Source organism: Seriola aureovittata, chromosome 24 (genome assembly GCF_021018895.1).
Source record: "Seriola aureovittata isolate HTS-2021-v1 ecotype China chromosome 24, ASM2101889v1, whole genome shotgun sequence".
Lineage (NCBI taxonomy): Eukaryota > Metazoa > Chordata > Actinopteri > Carangiformes > Carangidae > Seriola > Seriola aureovittata.
Window position 1 is genome coordinate 8342081 of NC_079387.1, and position 18141 is coordinate 8360221.

At 41.7% G+C, this 18141-nt stretch overlaps 1 protein-coding gene across 3 annotated transcripts in view; it reads right to left on the reverse strand.

Annotated features, from left to right (window-relative positions):
- Positions 1–18141, reverse strand: part of LOC130165654 (gamma-aminobutyric acid receptor subunit beta-3-like) — a 56976-nt gene that overhangs the window by 15382 nt on the left and 23453 nt on the right. The window contains exons 1-6 of one of the 3 annotated variants that reach the window (XM_056371105.1): positions 17496–18052; positions 17310–17401; positions 17102–17169; positions 5418–5638; positions 2773–2855; positions 1473–1610 (exon numbers count right to left, since the gene is read on the reverse strand). In XM_056371105.1, the coding sequence (XP_056227080.1) occupies positions 1473–1610; positions 2773–2855; positions 5418–5638; positions 17102–17169; positions 17310–17401; positions 17496–17575 (682 nt within the window). In that variant the 5' untranslated portion in view covers positions 17576–18052. Of the gene's footprint in view, positions 1–1472; positions 1611–2772; positions 2856–5417; positions 5639–17101; positions 17170–17309; positions 17402–17495; positions 18053–18141 lie in introns of those variants that run through there. The other 2 variants (XM_056371104.1, XM_056371106.1) reach the window with 2 other exon arrangements.

The following is an 18141-nucleotide window of genomic DNA, read 5'->3' on the forward strand; positions in this document are numbered from 1 at the left end:
ACTGTTCGTGCCCTTTTCCGCCTGTGGTTTTCCCTCATGAGCATAACTTCTATGAGAAACTGTGTTATTACTAAATGTCACACAGCTTTTATTTCCCCCACTACGGCTGTGGAGAAGCTGCCTCTCTTGAATGCGCCTCCATTGACTAGATTATACTGCAGGCGGTTAGGGAGCGTCAATAAAGTTCTGTATCTCGGCCTAAATGTGCACATAAAACTCTGATTAATTTAGGACCTTGGCGTAAAAAAACAAAGTTCACAGAAAGTATTAGAATACCCCTGTGGGCGATGAGGATTGTTGAATTACTCTTCAACGCTTCTCCACATTAGAAACACGGATTAATTACAACATGAAATATGATACCGCAAATGTTTTTCTTGTACAGTAACTTGACAAATTGCCGAAAGGTGTTGTCCTGTCTTCTAATTAATTGCCATGAGAGATGAAATACTCTAAAGAAATCAGCCATTGTGAACCTATAAATAACACTTGATTGATGTCTTTCGCAACACCAGTTAATGACGACGCCAACGTCTCAAGATTTACAAGCCGTGTACACCTCTTTCTGTTGTTTGCTTTTATTTTTCCTGAGTATTTATTTTTCATTTTTGATCAATGAAAGGGTTTGAATGACTTTGCTGCAGGCCACTGGAACTCCAGCACTGGCTTCTTTTCATCTGAGCTTTGCTACAAGGACTAAAAGTTTGTGACATCTAAACATAACATTTACATCCTGTCAAGCCCATCAGAATACAGACTGTGTGGTTGTTTGTTTGACTTGCCAGCACTGTCAAATCTGATCGAACCACACTCACAGACTCCTGATGAAGCAGCTTAGCTAACTGCTAGCTGACTGTTACAATCCATAGAAATAATAAACGATGCTTTTTTTCCCTCTTACACATATTTAGCTGCAACTGTTAAATCTTATAAAGAAAACCACCTTGTCAGCGTCTTTAAGATCAACTTGCTGCTGTCCAACTGATTGATTATATTGACTGATTGGATTGATTGGGGTCATCGGCTACGTTTTGTCAACGTCAACCAAAAATAATAACCGTTAATTCCAGCGTCACCTCCCAGGGTCAAGAGGCGCCTCACATGGACATTGTTTTCTCGGTAAATCACAGCGTTCACAGCGTGTTTTTGGTCAAGTACTGTTCCGGCATCCTTGCATCAGCTGCTGCTGCTTGAGGGACACTTCAAAGGCGGCGCGTTTCCTCACTTCAACCCAATTAGAAGCACTGACAAACACGAGTTCGGCTCTGAGGATTTAAGATCAACAGATCAAACTTTGGCACAGATATGTTTGCAAAGCTTGAAAACAGGCCAACGCTTGATATGAACAATATCATCTAAAATGGAACACGTAACTTGTCAGCCTGTCATGTATTATTCCCCAAAGGAAATTTAATGTGTGGAGGCTAAAGGCCGGAAAACACGTACACAACAAATCACCGTGCAGCATTTACCTGTGGAAAAGACGACGTTTCTGGACACCAACTTGTAATCGACAATGGAGAACTGAGGCAACTCGATCCGCGTCACCCCGGTTACAGCCGTATCGCCTCCTTTCCAGTAGAACTCGATGTCGTCCGTGGTGTAGCCATCTGCACGAGAAGAAACACACGCACACACACACACCAAGGTGTAAACCATCTGTCTAACCATCACTGGAGACCAAGATATTCAGTGTTGCTGATCATCCAACCGGGCTGTCATTTGGCAAGAGGAAGAAGAAGAAAAAAAAAACATGTTTGAAGTTGTTTCCAAGAACCAGACGTTGCTTTGAAAAGCAAGTCAGTTAATAAGTTCATCTGAGTTCACAAAAATGTGGAAAGAATCAAAAAATAGCTATTTCCTCTGTCCTTGGTAGCTCTGGCTTCACTTTTTGGATTTCTTACTTTTATTTTTACTGTTCTAATATTCAAAACTATTTAAAAAAGCAAAGCAAACACCACAGGATTCATGTGTCCCCGTTAATCTTTATCCTTGTTTTCAATCCTTCCATGTAGTTGCCACGTCAGGTGTAAACAGGTGCCGATTAAAAGGCTAAAAACTCTGGAGTCGTCTTGACGACACAGTAGGTGTGTCAGGTGACAGTAGGGCATTAGCATTACCCAAACTTAAAGGAGAGCTCTAACGTTATGATGGTAAACGCTCACAAGAGGACAAAAAAATAATTAATATCTAATGTAATAATATTTCCTTAGGCCCTAGCTTTATTTCTTAGTGAAAGAAATACAAAAAGTGTTATTTTTGTATTATTCTGTATAACTTTAACCTTAACGTCGGGCGATGCTAGGTGCCTTTGCGATACCGCTCTCACTCAGTACAGTAGATGCTACACGACTAGCAGTGAGAACCAGATCTATCATGTGTATGATGGCTGTAAATTTATGAATGAGTCTCCCATAGACTTGCACAGAAGACAGTTGTATAATGTCTTCTGAGGCTTTGGAGGGAGGTTTCTAAAGTCGGACAAAAAAACCCTTGTGATGTCATCAGGGTTATCTCTGCAAGTCCCCAACCTTTATGCAAGTGCCATATTAAATCCACAGAATGCCCCAGGTGAGCCGATGATTTATGTGCTTGTGGTACAGATTTAAAAGAAACGCTACAACACTCGAAAGAAGAAAAATGAAGCAGGTTTTGATGCTGTTTCACTCAAACTGTAACATTTCACTTATGAGACCGTGTTGGTTTTTTCCTCTCAGCCTGTGCAGTGGACTGAAAGTCAGCCCCCGAAGGTGTGCGGCCTTTTCTACTCACAGCTCTCTATCTCCAGAGTGCAGTTCTGTTCATCCAGGGGATACCTCCTGAGATCCATCATGCACGCCGCTGTTGTAGTTATCCTACAGAAGACGACAGATATGAGGGGAAGCAAGAGAGAATACATTTTAGATGCTGTATGTGATTTATACAAATTGTACTGAAGAGAAGATGGATAGGATGGGAGTAAGGAAGGAGGGGTAACTATCGCTCTTTCTGGCCTATTTCAATTGTTATTATAAAAACAACAATGCAGTAAGTAGCTGCTTAACAGACGCATAAGGGAATGTGGGGATACAATTAGATTAAAGCATTAAGGTGATAGCATTTGACTTGGTCTTATCATCTTTAAAGGAAACTAAATGTCCATTTTATCCTTTCTTAGGTTCCTCAGTTAGCTTCATATTACTGGAGACTATTGGCATTGTCGTGTTAAAATAAGATTACGGCATCACCTCCGAGCTAAAATGCTGACTGTGTAACTGTATATATAATTATACACTAGATCCCTGACAGACAAGCAGTCATTACTCTTGTTTTGGATTCAGTTCATGCCCCCTTCACCAAAACTGGCAACCCTCCATCCTCAAATTTGCAAAAATAAAAATACTAAGGCAACACATCTTGGCAGAGTTGAGTGTCTGCTCATCTGAACTAGGTCATGACGAGGTATCCCTTTGTTTATCAGATGTATGAGCTCAAATGGCTGATAATCAGACTGTTGAAATAAGCAGCAAAGTGAAATGCAAATTCAAAATGATTTAGGCTAAGTCTGGCCTGATTAAAAGCCGGCTGCTTGGCAGTTAGCCACTGCCTGTCTTCATTCGGTTAAGACTCAGATGAGGCTGTGGAAACCCATTAGATGATATAATTATACAGCTAAGTTTATAATAACATCACATCAGGTCTTTAAAATGTAAATAACACCTTTCAAAATAATGTTAGAAATGATTAAAACTCAACTAATTATAATGAAATGTTTCATAATTCTTCTTATAACAGCGCACTGGAGTTCATTTTCTGTCTGTTCATCTCCAACGACATGTCGCAGTTTGTTTTATCTTGTCAGTTTTCACACTTTTCATCTTTTATTTCCTAGTGCCATTTTTTATTCCATGGTGTCACTTTTCATGGCAGTGGTATTGTCAGCAGTTGACTCCTTTAATAGCAAGCAAACTAGCTGGGCTGGGTTTCGAGCTTGGATTATTGCCTGTGCTAACAACAGCATCTAACGTTAGCTCATAGAGTCAAAGGTCAGTTTAACAAAGGTGTAGAAAAGACAGTCTTCCTCTGTGGTTGCTACATAGAGCTAGCTGCTTGTGTGCAGAAAGCAGCTAGGTGATAGTTACACTGTGATTAAAAGTGACATTATGAAATATGATGTGACATGAAATAAAAGTGTCACTGGAAAAGTCTGCCATAAAAAAAATTGTTCTGAATTTATAGAATAAATTATTGACAAAAAATAAATAGTTGCTGCCCTAATAAACACACATAAATCTAAAGAATGCATTCTCTGATACGATGATAGGAATCAGTATTCATCATGTTACTCAGTCTTACCTGACATACATTTATGTAACAGCTCATATCACACAACACCACGTCACACATCTCCCTCTCCCTTTGATCTCTTGAAAGCATTGAGAGGTCTATAAGTAGCCCACAAGGCTAAGTGCTATGAACTCCACTTGCATAATCAAGCATGGCTGTATGACTGTAAAGTATGAACACTGACAGATACAAACACAAGCATGCGAGCACACATGCAAACACACACACACTTTTTTGCTTTGCACTCTAATAATTCAAAGCATGCATCCATATTCATAGGTCACACCAACTCTTCTGAACCTGCCTGTCGAAAAGATCAATGGAAATTCAAAACAAGGGCTTTATGAAACAAATATCAAACAACAGCTGCAAGCTCAACATTGCATTAATGCCCCTTCTAACCTGTTCATACTTCTTTCTCCTGAACGATCTCTGACTGCACCCTGCCTCCCTTAAAAATCGAGTGCTGGGGTGCCCCTGAGCAAGTCACATAATCCTCTGGCTGCTCATAGGCCAGTAGCAGAGATCTGCAAAGTTCTCAGCTCGGGCAACTGGCGGGCGCTGTGATAGCGCTTTAAACACCGGGAAACATCTGAGAACATTTTTTGACCCTGAGATTCATTTTGTTTCCTGTTGTTGGGGCCGGGAAATTGCAGGTTAGCACTCTACCAACATAAATAAACAGAAAGGTATCAAATAATTACATTTAGAGTGAATTTAGAGACATATTTTAAAGGATAAGACTGGTGTTATTCTGTATTATTCTTAATGTCAACAATTCCTGTGTGCAGTTAACCCCAAGCTGATTTTTCTTTTTAAATGTGTCACAATTATAAAGTTTCATTTCATGAGACCGCTGGGCACTGCAGAAAAATATTCAATATCTCCAGATTTATCCTTCAACAAACATAAAAGATTAAGCTGAAACACACACGTAGTCTCAGGCATGTCACCTCAAGACCTTTCCAATTTTCGGGGGCTAAATTTACGATACTGATTTCTGAATTGTAGCAAACAAACTAATGGTAAAAAACAGTGGAAGGAATGAAACCTACTGAGAAGCACCACTGAAAAGAGCAAATAGACTTTACCTGAGGCCATAGAGAACGGTTCCGTCAGGATGTAGGCGGATCATGCGGTTTTTCACGGTGACTCCGTGGACGAAAGACTTCTTGTCGTTGAGGAAGTAGGTGTCGGGGACCCAGAGCTGGTCGGCGACCCTGTTATCCAGGGTCAAGTTGAGGGGGATTCCTAGGTAGGCCAGACGCTTGTCCCTCCAGTACTGCTGGAAATACATGGTCAACGTGTAATCCTGTGGATACAAACAGAGGAAAAAGACTCAATGAGATTTAAGTCACATTTGATAAATCTTTCATCCTAATTACTTTAATGAAACAGACGAGCTTGAACGAGCTGCAAAAGCAAACATTAACAGATTTGAAATATTTGCTCTGCCCATTCCCCACTGTTGCTGCTCCTAATATTGATATGACATGACACAGCATCCTACAAGCTGGAGGGAGAGTGGGCCAACTGGTTCACAGGCCGCAGCCAAATTCTCAGAAGTGCCTCTGCCCTCCATTTAGGAATACAGTAACCCATACAGTTATGTGCCATTGTACAGCAACGTGTGGGCAGTCTGACTCATGTAGCTGCAGCTTTAGTGGAAAATTCCATGCAAAATTTCCCTTAGTATAATCAACAAAATTCTCTCACTTAGTAGTATATTCCCAGTACAGGCACAGCGATTCGTAAAGTCCCAGAGATGAACTGTAAAAGTGCCCAAAAGCTTTTTAAACATATGTTACCTTTCATTTAATTCAAACAGGCTGTCTCTTGGGCTTAGACACTTTGTTCCTCTCAAATTACAGGAGTTTATTGTCACCTCTATTCCGATGGCTGTGTTTATTTGTTGTTGCAGTTTTGTTGCACACCGAGCTGCTGTTGTTTGAACTGTGCTGTTATTTTCTCTGCAGTGGGGACCGAAACGGAAATATGTGCTTTAAGTAACTTTATTGTGCCATCCTCTGAGATCACGCCCCAATCTGTTAGTCTAATAGGTATTTCCCCATTTCCCAGACGCAATCAAAATCAAAAAGACTGAATCTCACAGGCTGCACTGCAGAATACAGGAGCTCAGCCGTTCTTTTCCTTCCTCCTGTAAACACAGTCCTAGTGGCATTAGCTCGTAAAAACTAGTCTGTGTAACATTTGAAAGAAAAATATAATTTTCTTCTTTTTACAATGAAAAACAATTAAATACTGCCAGAGAAATACTTGGCCTGGATCATTTCCATTATTGATTAATCTAATCTAATGATTTTGAGCCACACTATAGCGGCAGGGCTCTAAGGCAAGTTTGGTCTGTCTCTTTGTTCCTGGATAACTTATGACATTCCCTTCACCCTCAGCTGAACTACGAGTCTGAGGGCTAATTAGGAAATGTTAGCATTGTCATTATGAGCATGGCTGTAGACTGTAGCCATGTTTGGATGAGATTATTGTGTATCAGTATCAGTGCATAAAATTATCTTACAGAAACAGAAAAAACAAGAAACTCCAATAAACTGTAAGATCTAGTGAACGATTCATCTTCTCAGCACCATTCATGTTGCAGCCTACGACTATTCTCTGAATAAAAAGTCACGTTCGGCTAGTAGCTGAGTTAATTATTGGTTTTCTTTTGAATAACTGAAATGTTTGCAAATATGAATCTGTACTCTGATATTCCTTGTAGCCAACCCTCGCCATCTGGCACCTAAGCCAAATAAGCATTGGCAAGAAGTGCTTAAAGTCCAGCCATGAGGATGCTACTAATTCTGTAAAATCAAAAATTTTTAGGACAGTTGTGTAAAAAAATAGGACGCAACTCATGTTTTTTTTTTGCCTTGATTCAAGTAGTATCTGACCAGAGCATGAACAGCAGTGGAGGGAGAGGACAGAGCCTCTCCCTCCTTCCTCCACAGCACATAATCCACTTACCCAAGCTAACATTCTCCCTCCTCTATTTCTGTTTTTCTCTCAGTCAGTCTGCACCATTCTCTCTCTCTCTCTCTCTCTCTCTCTCTCTCTCTCTCATTCTCTCCCTTCCTCTTTCTCGGGGCAATGCCATGATCTCCCCTCCGCCCGCTGTGGCGTTGAAATGAAACCAGCCCGCACCAAGCTGGCACCGGCGGAGGCACACATGTCCGCTGGTGCTGCAGCTTTCAGGTGCTCACCCAACAGGAATAAAAATGAAGATTAAAACAGCCGCCGCAATAAGCGTGGCTTTCCAAAAAGACTCGTGTGTGTTATGTAACTGAAATAGTTATTTGTTTCTCAGCACGCCCATTCATGGTCTATCTCAACACTGTTACTAATGCATCCAGAACCACTCGAGGTTTTGCATTTTCATGAGGTAACTAAAGAATAGAATGAAATAAAGCTATGCAAATTTAGGCGGTTGACTGAAAGTTAATTATTCCTTTATTTTCTTTTACTAATACTTAATTCTCAATTATGGTTTCCAGGTTTGGTTAGCACACAGAGACGGGGACAGGCAGGATCTTAGTCAGCACAGGATACAGATTGGTCACACAGCATGAGAAGGAAAGCTCACTGGCACTGAGCCATAAATGTATAGTGGTAAAGCCACGGCCTGGTTGGTGTCTGCAGCCTCCAAGCAAAGGACAGTTCTGGTTGTGCAGCTCAGAATTCATCCTAATAATGTGGGAGGGAAGGAAATATTTACAATTCTAGCTAATAATATAATCATTACCTATTGTGGCACTGATATCACCTCTTTATGTTTTCATCACCATGAGCTCAGGGACACTGTGATGGCTGTTTTTCACTATTTGCTATTTATTTAGAAAATAAATTAAACATATAATCAATAGATCAAAAAGTAATCAATATATTTAATCAATAATGAAAAAGATTGTTAGTTGCAGCCCTAGAGGTGTATGTGGCAGATGTCTTTCCTGAAAATAATGAGCTAATATCCCACTGGCCATTTAACCCAAGGGCAAGTACAACTACGTCAGAATAATCAATGAAATTAAATAAACTGCAATTAAAGGCACCTCAGGTTGAATTGTTACTTCACCCATTGGAGAGTCTCACGATTTGACAAAATTTACATTTTATAAATTTGAGTTCATATTGTGCTGATATTATTCTGTCTTAATTGACATACAGTTCTAATTGGCTCAGGCTGTCAGAAAAACACAATTAAGGTGGACTTGATGTATGTACTTTAAAGTCACAGGATGCACGTGGAGTGGAAGAGAGAGAGTTCCTCCTTTTAACTACTGGCACTTGCAGCCCTGAACCTGATCATCTACTAGCAGCAACACGGAGTTAACCTTTCCTCCGCTCCTTTAAGTCAGTTCCTGGGATTGTGTGACATAAAGGGCAATAAGCGTTATCAGTCATAGTCCCATTAAAGTGGTCAATGTGGATTGATCACAGCATGTGGTGGAAATTAAATCTGCTGTGTGAATGAATACTGTAGACTTGCCTTCCCCCTTCTCCTCCATTACCACTGTAACGTTGCCTCCCATCAATCCCCAGAAATGACTAATGTCTCTTTCGCACTGCCTTGATTTGACCCTTATCACGTCGCTTCTCGCCCTCCTCCCTCTCCCCCGAGAGGTATCACGCTTCAGGTATGTGTTTCCATCTCCCACCCGTGTGTCAGCAGGTGGGCAGCCCAGCGAGCGGTTACAGCACTCACCCACACACACACACACGAGACATAAATGATTAAAATGAACCATGTAGCCTGTACAAACATGCGGCCAAGGAATCCTCATCAATCTTGCATGGAGACAATCAAAATGAATTTCAGATGAGGATGAGTGCAGCTTTTCGCTACCTGCCCTGGAACTTTTTCTTTTTTTTTTTTTTCATAAGGAGGTGGGCTGAGATTCTCTATGAACTAGGACTATGGATTATGAATTATTGACAACCCTCCCTTTTCCCACAACACGTGAATTCCCAGTAGACACTGCTGTTTGGTTATTAGCATATGTTTTCAGCAGAGATAATGACAGTGACCGGCTGAAGTGATTTCCAACAAGCCTCAATTATTCAATTAGCTCGGCTGGATATTCACTTTCATTCAGGGTGTGTGAGAACTCAGATAAGCAGAGTTTTGGCTGTGAACTGACCCATATTCAATCTAATCTCTCTCTCATACTGACTGCTATGTCGTGATACCACCACAATCTAGGAAATGTCCTGCTAACAATGTTCGTCACATGGCATATGTTCCCCGCCTGCGACCAGTTTGTCTTCGTCCGCCGCAGCACAATAACACTGAGCAGGAAAACGTGTTAATAAACTGAAAAATAATGAATCATCATCACAAAGCCGCTCCGCTCAACGGCAACATGAAAAATAAATGAACGCAGCTCGGCAAGTTTTCCCCGACTTAACTTCACATTTCTGTGCGGGAAAGAAAAACGATGATATGGTATGTAATCACCGTGTACTCCATATGAACCCCACGTTCACTGAAGCAATTTGAGTCACTTTAATGTAATTTCGGAGTGTTCCCCCGGGACGGCCCTGAGGCATATATCACCGCAGTGCGGGGAATCCCTCGACAAGTCCCTATCCCCCCTCCTCCTGCTGCTGCTATAGAAAGGTAAAAATAGCTCTGCCCCTTATTGAGAGCAAACACAAGGAGGTGATTGAATTGGGCTTTTCCCTCTAAATGACAGTGTTGGCCTTCAATATATAGGATCATTTCCCCACTGTCTAATATTCATGATGTATTGCCTCATAACAAGGAAAGAGCGAGAGACAGAAAGGGGAACAAACCAATGGTAAATGTACAAACAGAAGATTTTTGTCTTACATGAGCAGAGCCACTGTAACACTGCAGAACACTCTGATAAACTGCTGTGTTCCACAGTATCTGCACCATTTTTTAAAGTTGGCTGACTGTCACTTTTGGGTTTGTTTTTTTTTTGTTTGTGCAAGTGCACAGTGTGAATGTAGGTTGTTTCTTATTGAATGAGGTCCCCAAACTGTGTCATATGCTTAAATAACAGCTGCCGTCAGAGAGGGCAGCACTCGAGGGTAAACAGGAAAACAGGTTTTCGGCAGCTAGAGATGAGGTATCGACTAATCCAGGACTCAAAAAAGTGTTGAAAAGTGATATTATCTTCACTATATTGTCATCATTGGCAGTTTATGAAGGAGGCTGACAACAGATTTGGACGTGGTAACCTACAGTTTGATACAGTAGCCTCAGGGTCTGTATGCAAGATGGTGACAAGGTGAACGCTCTGTTATAACACAGTGAAAACATCATCATCAAAGCTGTACGGTTAGTTTCAGAAGGGTTCAGAGACTGAAAATCAGCCCAGAACAATAAAAGTGATGGAGGGAAAATAGGATTTTGAGAAGTGAGAGAGACGAGTCGATTCCCAGTGGAGAGTCCAGCCTAAACTGTTATTCATACTATAAAATATTCTCTTTTCCATCACATCAGTTTGGCTGTCTGCTATCTTTGGCAAATTATCTTTAGCAAGACGTTTTTCTAGCATGTAACTCCATGTCCCATTCTCCTCTGTCAGAGCACAGTGCTGCTCTGACGATTTCCCTCACACCACTACTGCCTTGCTAAATTTGTTAGCTTTTGCACGCTGATGTCCGACAGCCGGACGTGAAGCTCCGACCTTCTTTTTACTCGTCTTGCGAATGAACGGAGCAGAACAGGGGGAACTTTCTGTGGCAAATTAGGAACATCATTTACGCTAATTATAAAATCTCACAATCGCACACCTCCTCCTTCCTCCCGTGAACAGGTGGTGTTCATTAAGTTAAAAACAATGATAGTTTCGTGCAGTAATGAGCGTTGGATGAATCTGACTTGGAGGCAAACCTCGCATGTGAGCGAGATTTAGAGTAAGGGCATGAAAATGTTCTCGTATAATTACGACCCTTTGGGGGGGGTCAAGACCCCACTGCTCCTTTACACTGCAATTCCAATTTCTAAGCCATTATATTATTCATAGCAATTATATGAGGATCCTGAATACGACAGTGACTATTACTATTTTGACTCAGGGGGACACTGGTGGCCTGGGGGTTTAAGGCCCCTTCTCTCTACCCCACTTCTTTACATCTCTGCTGATAAGTCTGCAACAAAGGCACTAAATACTGGAAGAAAACAGCACACTAAAAGTACCGTCATCATATGTGAGGCTTGATTTCTATTGACCTTTACATTCCCCAAATCAATAAAAAAAAAAAAACATGTAGTGTTTCTCCATTCCATTTCTGCGAGGGTCTTTACTCTCACTCATGAACCCCATATATCTGCTCTATCTATTACAGCAGGTAGAATCAGACTGTCAGACCGTTGACTGATGACCTTTGCAATAACTCCCATCATAAATCTAGCTCATAGTTTACCTGCCCTTTTTTATTTGCTGAAGCATAACGCCTGCTTGAGTGGCAGCGAGAAACGAAATGAGGCTGGCGCCCGTCAATTTCTAAAATCCCCAGGCCGATACATGCAGTGTCTTAAAGGTGTATGCAACACATGCAGCGCCGGGCTAATGTCATGACGGGGTTGTAGAGATAGAAGCAGTAGAGAGGGAAATCCCCCCCCTTCCTTAAATGAAGCTTTCTTTCAGTGGGTTGGCACTCCGAACCAGGAAGTGCCCACTCTGCTTCTTCTAAATCTCAGTGATCATCACTTCATCCTACAGCGTGCTCTCTCCTGAGGCCAATTACATTCCATCAGGCAGGAAGCCGGATGCTGGATAAAAGACATGGGGGTATATTAAGCCACACTCTGAGCGCAGAGAAAAGATATTCTCTTTTTGCATAGCTGGAAGACCTATATAAGATAATTAGGGTGACATAGTTAGTGCATTGGCAATTTCTGATTCCAAGATTCATTTGATGCAGGATGTTGTTGGCGATTACGGCACAACTGGGTTCAGATCAAGTTGCGTATTTGAAATTTGACACCTAATAAAATCATCCTCATGTCATTCAGCAGAAATCTGCATGTGAATTACCTGAGACACGGAAACACACAGGTCAAGGCAAAGGAAAGCTAACAACTAGCTATAATCTGAAAAAACAAACAAACCAGGCAGCAGGAACATTTGGAGAAAGAGAGATGGAGAGAGAGATCTTTTCACCTCTCCATAATGACAGATTTTTCTTTTCTTTTTAACACCCACACACAGCTGTGGGTGTACGGATGACTAGCTTGTTCAACCTGTTACACTGACAGTACAGGCTCTGACCATTTCCCCTTGTGAGAGTAGCTCTACCTTCATTGTGCCGTAATCTAATTTTCAAAAATGATGACGACCTTCACGAGGCACTGATAATGGGCTGGGATAAAGGCTCTTACTGCAACAGAGAATCATGCCTGTTTGTCCATTTCAAGAGAAGGCCGTGGTAATGAAAACACACCTACACATGGTGCCCTTGTTTTGCACTTACTTTCTTAAAAAACAGTATTTCAAAACATTTTGAAGGCAGGCAAGCACTACGCTCACTTCCACCTCCGAACCTTACATTAAATTACATTTTTCTAATATCAAAACATCTTTTAAAAAACTCCTTTCTCTGATTAGCATTCCAAAACAGCACTAACAAGTGACACATTTCCAGGCGATCCATTCATTCTGAAGTCTACAACTACTTTCCAAGTAAGTAAGTAATCTATTTTGCCTTGTTCTGATCTTGTCCTAGTATGTGTCTCTCATCAGCGGAGGCCCCCGGCACACTACAAACAAACCTCAGAGGTAATTAGTGCGCCTTCCTCAGACGCTTTAGCATCTGCTCGTGCAGGAGCTCGCGCCCTGCGAAGGCGTCAGAGTGGCAGAAACCGACTTAGTCGACCTGCCCTGCCAGGTGGGTTCTAGGACAAGACAGATGCTCTATTCACTTGCTGTCTCGAAAGCTCGTGGGGTGTTTGGAGCAGTAACCACCTCCTCTCCCTGACCTTTTCTTTTCCCTGGATTTCTCTCTCTCACTTTCTCTGCTCTTTTCTGTTTGGTTCTGGTTCAATAAATCTTTAGACCTTATCTTCCTTCTCTCCACTTTATTTCCTAAGTCTCTTGATCTGCCCGAGTGTTATGTCCAGTGAAATTCCCAGAGATAATAGAGCTGCAAAGACCACCTTCAGCTCTGGCACCATGGATTGGTGAAAATGAACTCCTACTCCACACTGAAATAAAATCAGCTGGAGGTGAGAATAAGAGTCAGGAGTGTGAGGCAGAACAGGTCCACATCTGAAGTTTCCATAGGTTTTCAGGGAGTGTACACAAAGTGTTGAGGTATTTCACTTTTTACAAAACAACACGCAGCATTATTATTTCTTTTGACCCCCACTGTAGTATCTCAAAATCTAGTCAATAATTACCATTAATAATTTACAATCAGAATCTGGAGTCTTGCAGACTGCTAAAGTGCAGGTTTTGATGAAGAAGAAGAGTGTGTGGAATTAATCAATTTTTTTTTTTTTTTTTTAAACATCATGAGTGGGAGTGAAATGCACTCTTTACATGGAATAATACTTTGAACATTATCCACCACATTAGCCATTACAGGTTAAATTAGCACTTTCCAAATTAGCCAGCATAATGAAATGATGAACATCCCTGCAACTCTCTCGTCTTAATACAGAAATACACAATAAATGTTGAATTTTAACTCTAAAGACAGTCATCTATAGTTATAGGAAAAATAAATACCCTAATGACTTTACATGGAGACAGGATTGTTGTCTTCTGCATATGGAAAAGAGTCATCATTGGCAGCTCTTCATTTCATTTTATTAATCCCACAAAGGAATCCTAAAATATTTGTGTACAGTCCCCAATAAACCCTAATTAACCTCAAAAAGCATCTAAAGATGTTTCTTTCAAGAAATCAGCCAGTCGGTCTTTTATATTCTCTCTAATACAGATTTGCACATTCCCATGCAGATATTAACAGTCAAGAGTCAATGACTAACCGTAACCTTTTGCACTAATTATCTGCATTCTCTTGGATGTTAACATTAAATCCCAATCCAACCTCTGGATGGAAATGACCCATTTCTTAACAAGGTGCATCAGCTGCTCGTGAGAAGGAGAGGAAGTGACCTCAAGTCTAAAATTTGGTGTTACTAATTCTTTCTTCACCTGCAGAGTAAGATCCAGTCCAGGCCTCAGTTCAGTATAACAAGCGCTCCTTGTCTCAATAAACCCTCAACTTTTAAGACTAGTTTCTCAACTATGCCTGTGGGTTGTTCTACTAGGCTTTCGGGTGGATTTAGTAGCTGAAATGTTTGAAAGGGATGCAGAATGGTGCCTGACAACTTGGAAATTGTGTTCTTTGAAAAAAGAAACAGAGAGAGCAGCATTTATCTGGGCTGTGCTGTTTAGTGTTGCTGAATGGATGAAGCATGGCACTGTCACTGTCAGGACAAAAGCACTCATTATCCAGTTCCCTCTGGAGCAACCCCCATGCTAAAAAAAACGCAGATGGTTCCCAGTATTGGATGAAAAGGATCCACTAAATGTCAAACACTGGTGCATAAACAAACAGCTTGACCAGTCTTGTTTTGGCTCCGGCGCTGACACCCAGGAATTGTCCATCTAACAAGTGCAGATGCACAGACGCACATGTGCAGTCCCTCAGTGCACTGGTGGCAATGAGAAACAGACCTAATTAATTATCGGTTCGACTGTGATCTCCGCTGTCTGACTCCCTTGTTCTTCATCTGCCTTCATCTGCTCTGCGGAGACTAGACCGCTCGGCTTGCTAGCTAATGTTAGCGGCTGAGCTGACGAACAAAGCTTTGAGCGTGGACCATGAAGGGTCAGCTAGAGCAATAGATGTTGTATTATTCCTCACATATGTCCGCTTTACTACGCTTTACTCTTTAACCTTGTATCACTGCATGACAGCAGTCCATGCAAACTAAACCTAATGTGTTATCCAATGGATTTCTAGAAAAATAATTCTGTGAACCTTCACAACTAAGGTTTCTATCCCCATACTGATACAACTCCCACAAACAAGTTTCTACATTGGAAAGATGAATATGGAGGAAACGTTTGTTAGAAACAGTACATGTTATTTTTTGCACTCATTTGCTTCTTTATATATTCGTTTAAGCTTTTCACGTGTAATTCCCCCAATCAAGGTCTTCTTCTATAAGTGTGTCCTGTTTTATAGACTAAACCGTTCATGAGTAAATAGAAAAAATAATGGATGGATTAATTGATAATGACAATATAATATACCATAACAAAAGTCAGAAAGCTCAAGCTGATGTTGTTCATTAGCAAAAATCTTGTCCCATCATCAGTCCTAAACATCATTAATCATTATTAATCATCATTAATTCACTGTCACATAAGACAAGCAAATCCTCACATTTGAGAAGCTGGAATTTGGAAATGTTTGGTCTTTTTTTGAAAAATGACATCAATGATTAATTAATCAATTATCAAAAAACGGTTGCAAATTATGTACGCAAGGAAAGGTAGCACTTTTCTCAAATCAAACGTTGCTACGAAACATCATCTAGGCAGCAACAGCATTTGCCTCAAAGCACCCGTTGGCAAGTCAGTTTTCAAAGCCAGGAGTCACCTGGTGAAGTAATCATTGAGTCATTAGTATTGATCAACACCCGCCCACACACCACCCACCGGACACATAATAAGGACCAGACATTATACGTGTGAAATGATGTTCTATGCGCTGTGATGATGCCTGAGTGGATGGTCGAGGTGTAAACTGCTGCATCCCCGACTGACCTGAATCTGACTCCTCATAGTGACTTTCAGCAGCCAGCGTGTCTAATAAAAGTCATAATGGTTACACCTACTCAATCAATGGGCCCGTGAAAGAGCAGAGGTGTTGATCTGGACTCAGCCATTTTTGGCTTGTGGGTTTCAAAGCCTGGATCCAGACCAATTGCAAGCGATGTCCAGCAGTCAGTCTGGAGCTGGAGCCTTAAAAATCCTATTTTTCTGCTAAAGAACTGAAAACGTAGCCAATGGGGGCGAGACAGTGTCACTTGTTTCCAGTGCAATTTGGGTCATCGTCGACTGATATTTTAAGATAGAATAGCCTGGAGTTACTTTCCTGCATGTGCGTCCACGTGTCAACAGCATCCGGCTCACGAATTAGCAAATCCAATCAGAGTTCCCTGAGAGCTGTCTGCTCAGAGGGCCGCCTGGGTGGACACTCCTGAAGCACTGTTCACTGCGGCTCCAGAGGTTAACAAGCAGAGCAAATTGAGAGCTAAGGTTTCTCCTGGCTGTCGATTTGGAGAGTCCAGCATTAACAGCGTACGTTTTCCTTTAGTCTGTGTAGTGCATATGCGTCGTATGCGGACTGTATTGATCGTGAAACCACTGTTCCAGCTTTAATTGTGGTGTAAGTGAGTCGTTGCTGCTGTCTGAGGATCAGCATTGTTGGAAACAGGAGCTGGAGGCTGTATTCTGTTTATTTTTCACACCCGGGCTGAGCGTTGGGTGTATGTATGGTAACCCTGTGATGGTATTGTGAGTCAGATAAAGATGTTTTATTGCTTACAGGAAACCCAGCCCATCCATCTCAGCATCACATAATGGCTTCAGAGGGAAAAACTGGATTTTACATCAGCACTTCCTACCAGCAAGTAAGCAATGAAATCATGTTGTATGAGTGCCACACATTTGTGTACATCAGCACAGAGACAGAGACAGGACTGCATGCATTATACACTCAAGTAAACACAGAGAAACAAGCATTTATGTGATGGAAATTCACTCACCATGTTGACTTCTGACACCATGTCTATGCTCGCCACGTCTATGCTCATCCCGACTGCAACAGGGGCCCCTGGAAGAGGTTAAACAGCAGATTATGTATATAGGCCTACACCTCTACACCTGACCACAACACTGTGAATGGCGCCAAAAATAAAGCTGCCTGCCTACGGCGTGAAGGAGGATTAAATGGGGGGTAAATACGGCACATACCTCCAAAGTCTGGTCGCAGTCGGATATCATAACCTTTCAGCAGTTTATCCACAGTCTCCTTCACGAAAGACATGTTGCCCGGTTCATTGACGCTGAAATGGAAAAAGAGGGAAACATCACCTTGACTCGTGCATCAATCAGCCCGGGCAATAACCTTGACTTCTCAAAAACGACAAAAGCACTCACCTTTTCGCGCAACACACAATTGAACCGACAACCAGCGCGGACAAGACGCGGAATTGACGAACCCTTTGCAAACCAAACATCACCTTTTCTTTTTCTTTTTCTTGTTCCTTTTCTCTTTTATTTTCGTTGTTTACAGCCACAACAACAGCAAAGAGCTTCCCCCCCCCAATCAACAGACGTTTCCGGACGCTCTTCAGATCAGAGTAAATCCACTGATTGCCCAAAAGGAGAAAGTCGAGTGAAGGGCTGGAAAAAAGTCAGCGGCTTGATGTGGATGGAGTCAGATATTAAATATGGGCTGACATCGCCTCCCTGGCATGAACACTGGCTCCGCTTTTATTTGCCGTCTCTCACTGTGCAAGAGGCTCTTACATTGAGGAGCTGAAGCGCATATTGATGAGCAGGGCGTTCAGGGGGAAGCTGCTGCTGGTGGCGGTGAAGGCACTCGGTTTGTTCAAATGAGCGACGAAGCCCAACACTTACACACTGTAAAAAATACCCACCAGTAGCTGCAGCATAGTCTGTGCATGCAGGGTTTTTTTGCAGTATTTTTTTTTCTTATTTTGAATGTGGCTAAAGATCAGTTTCAGATTCTTTCTAATGCAAATTAACTTTGAGCTGTTCATGAATTTGTTTTTTAATTGCG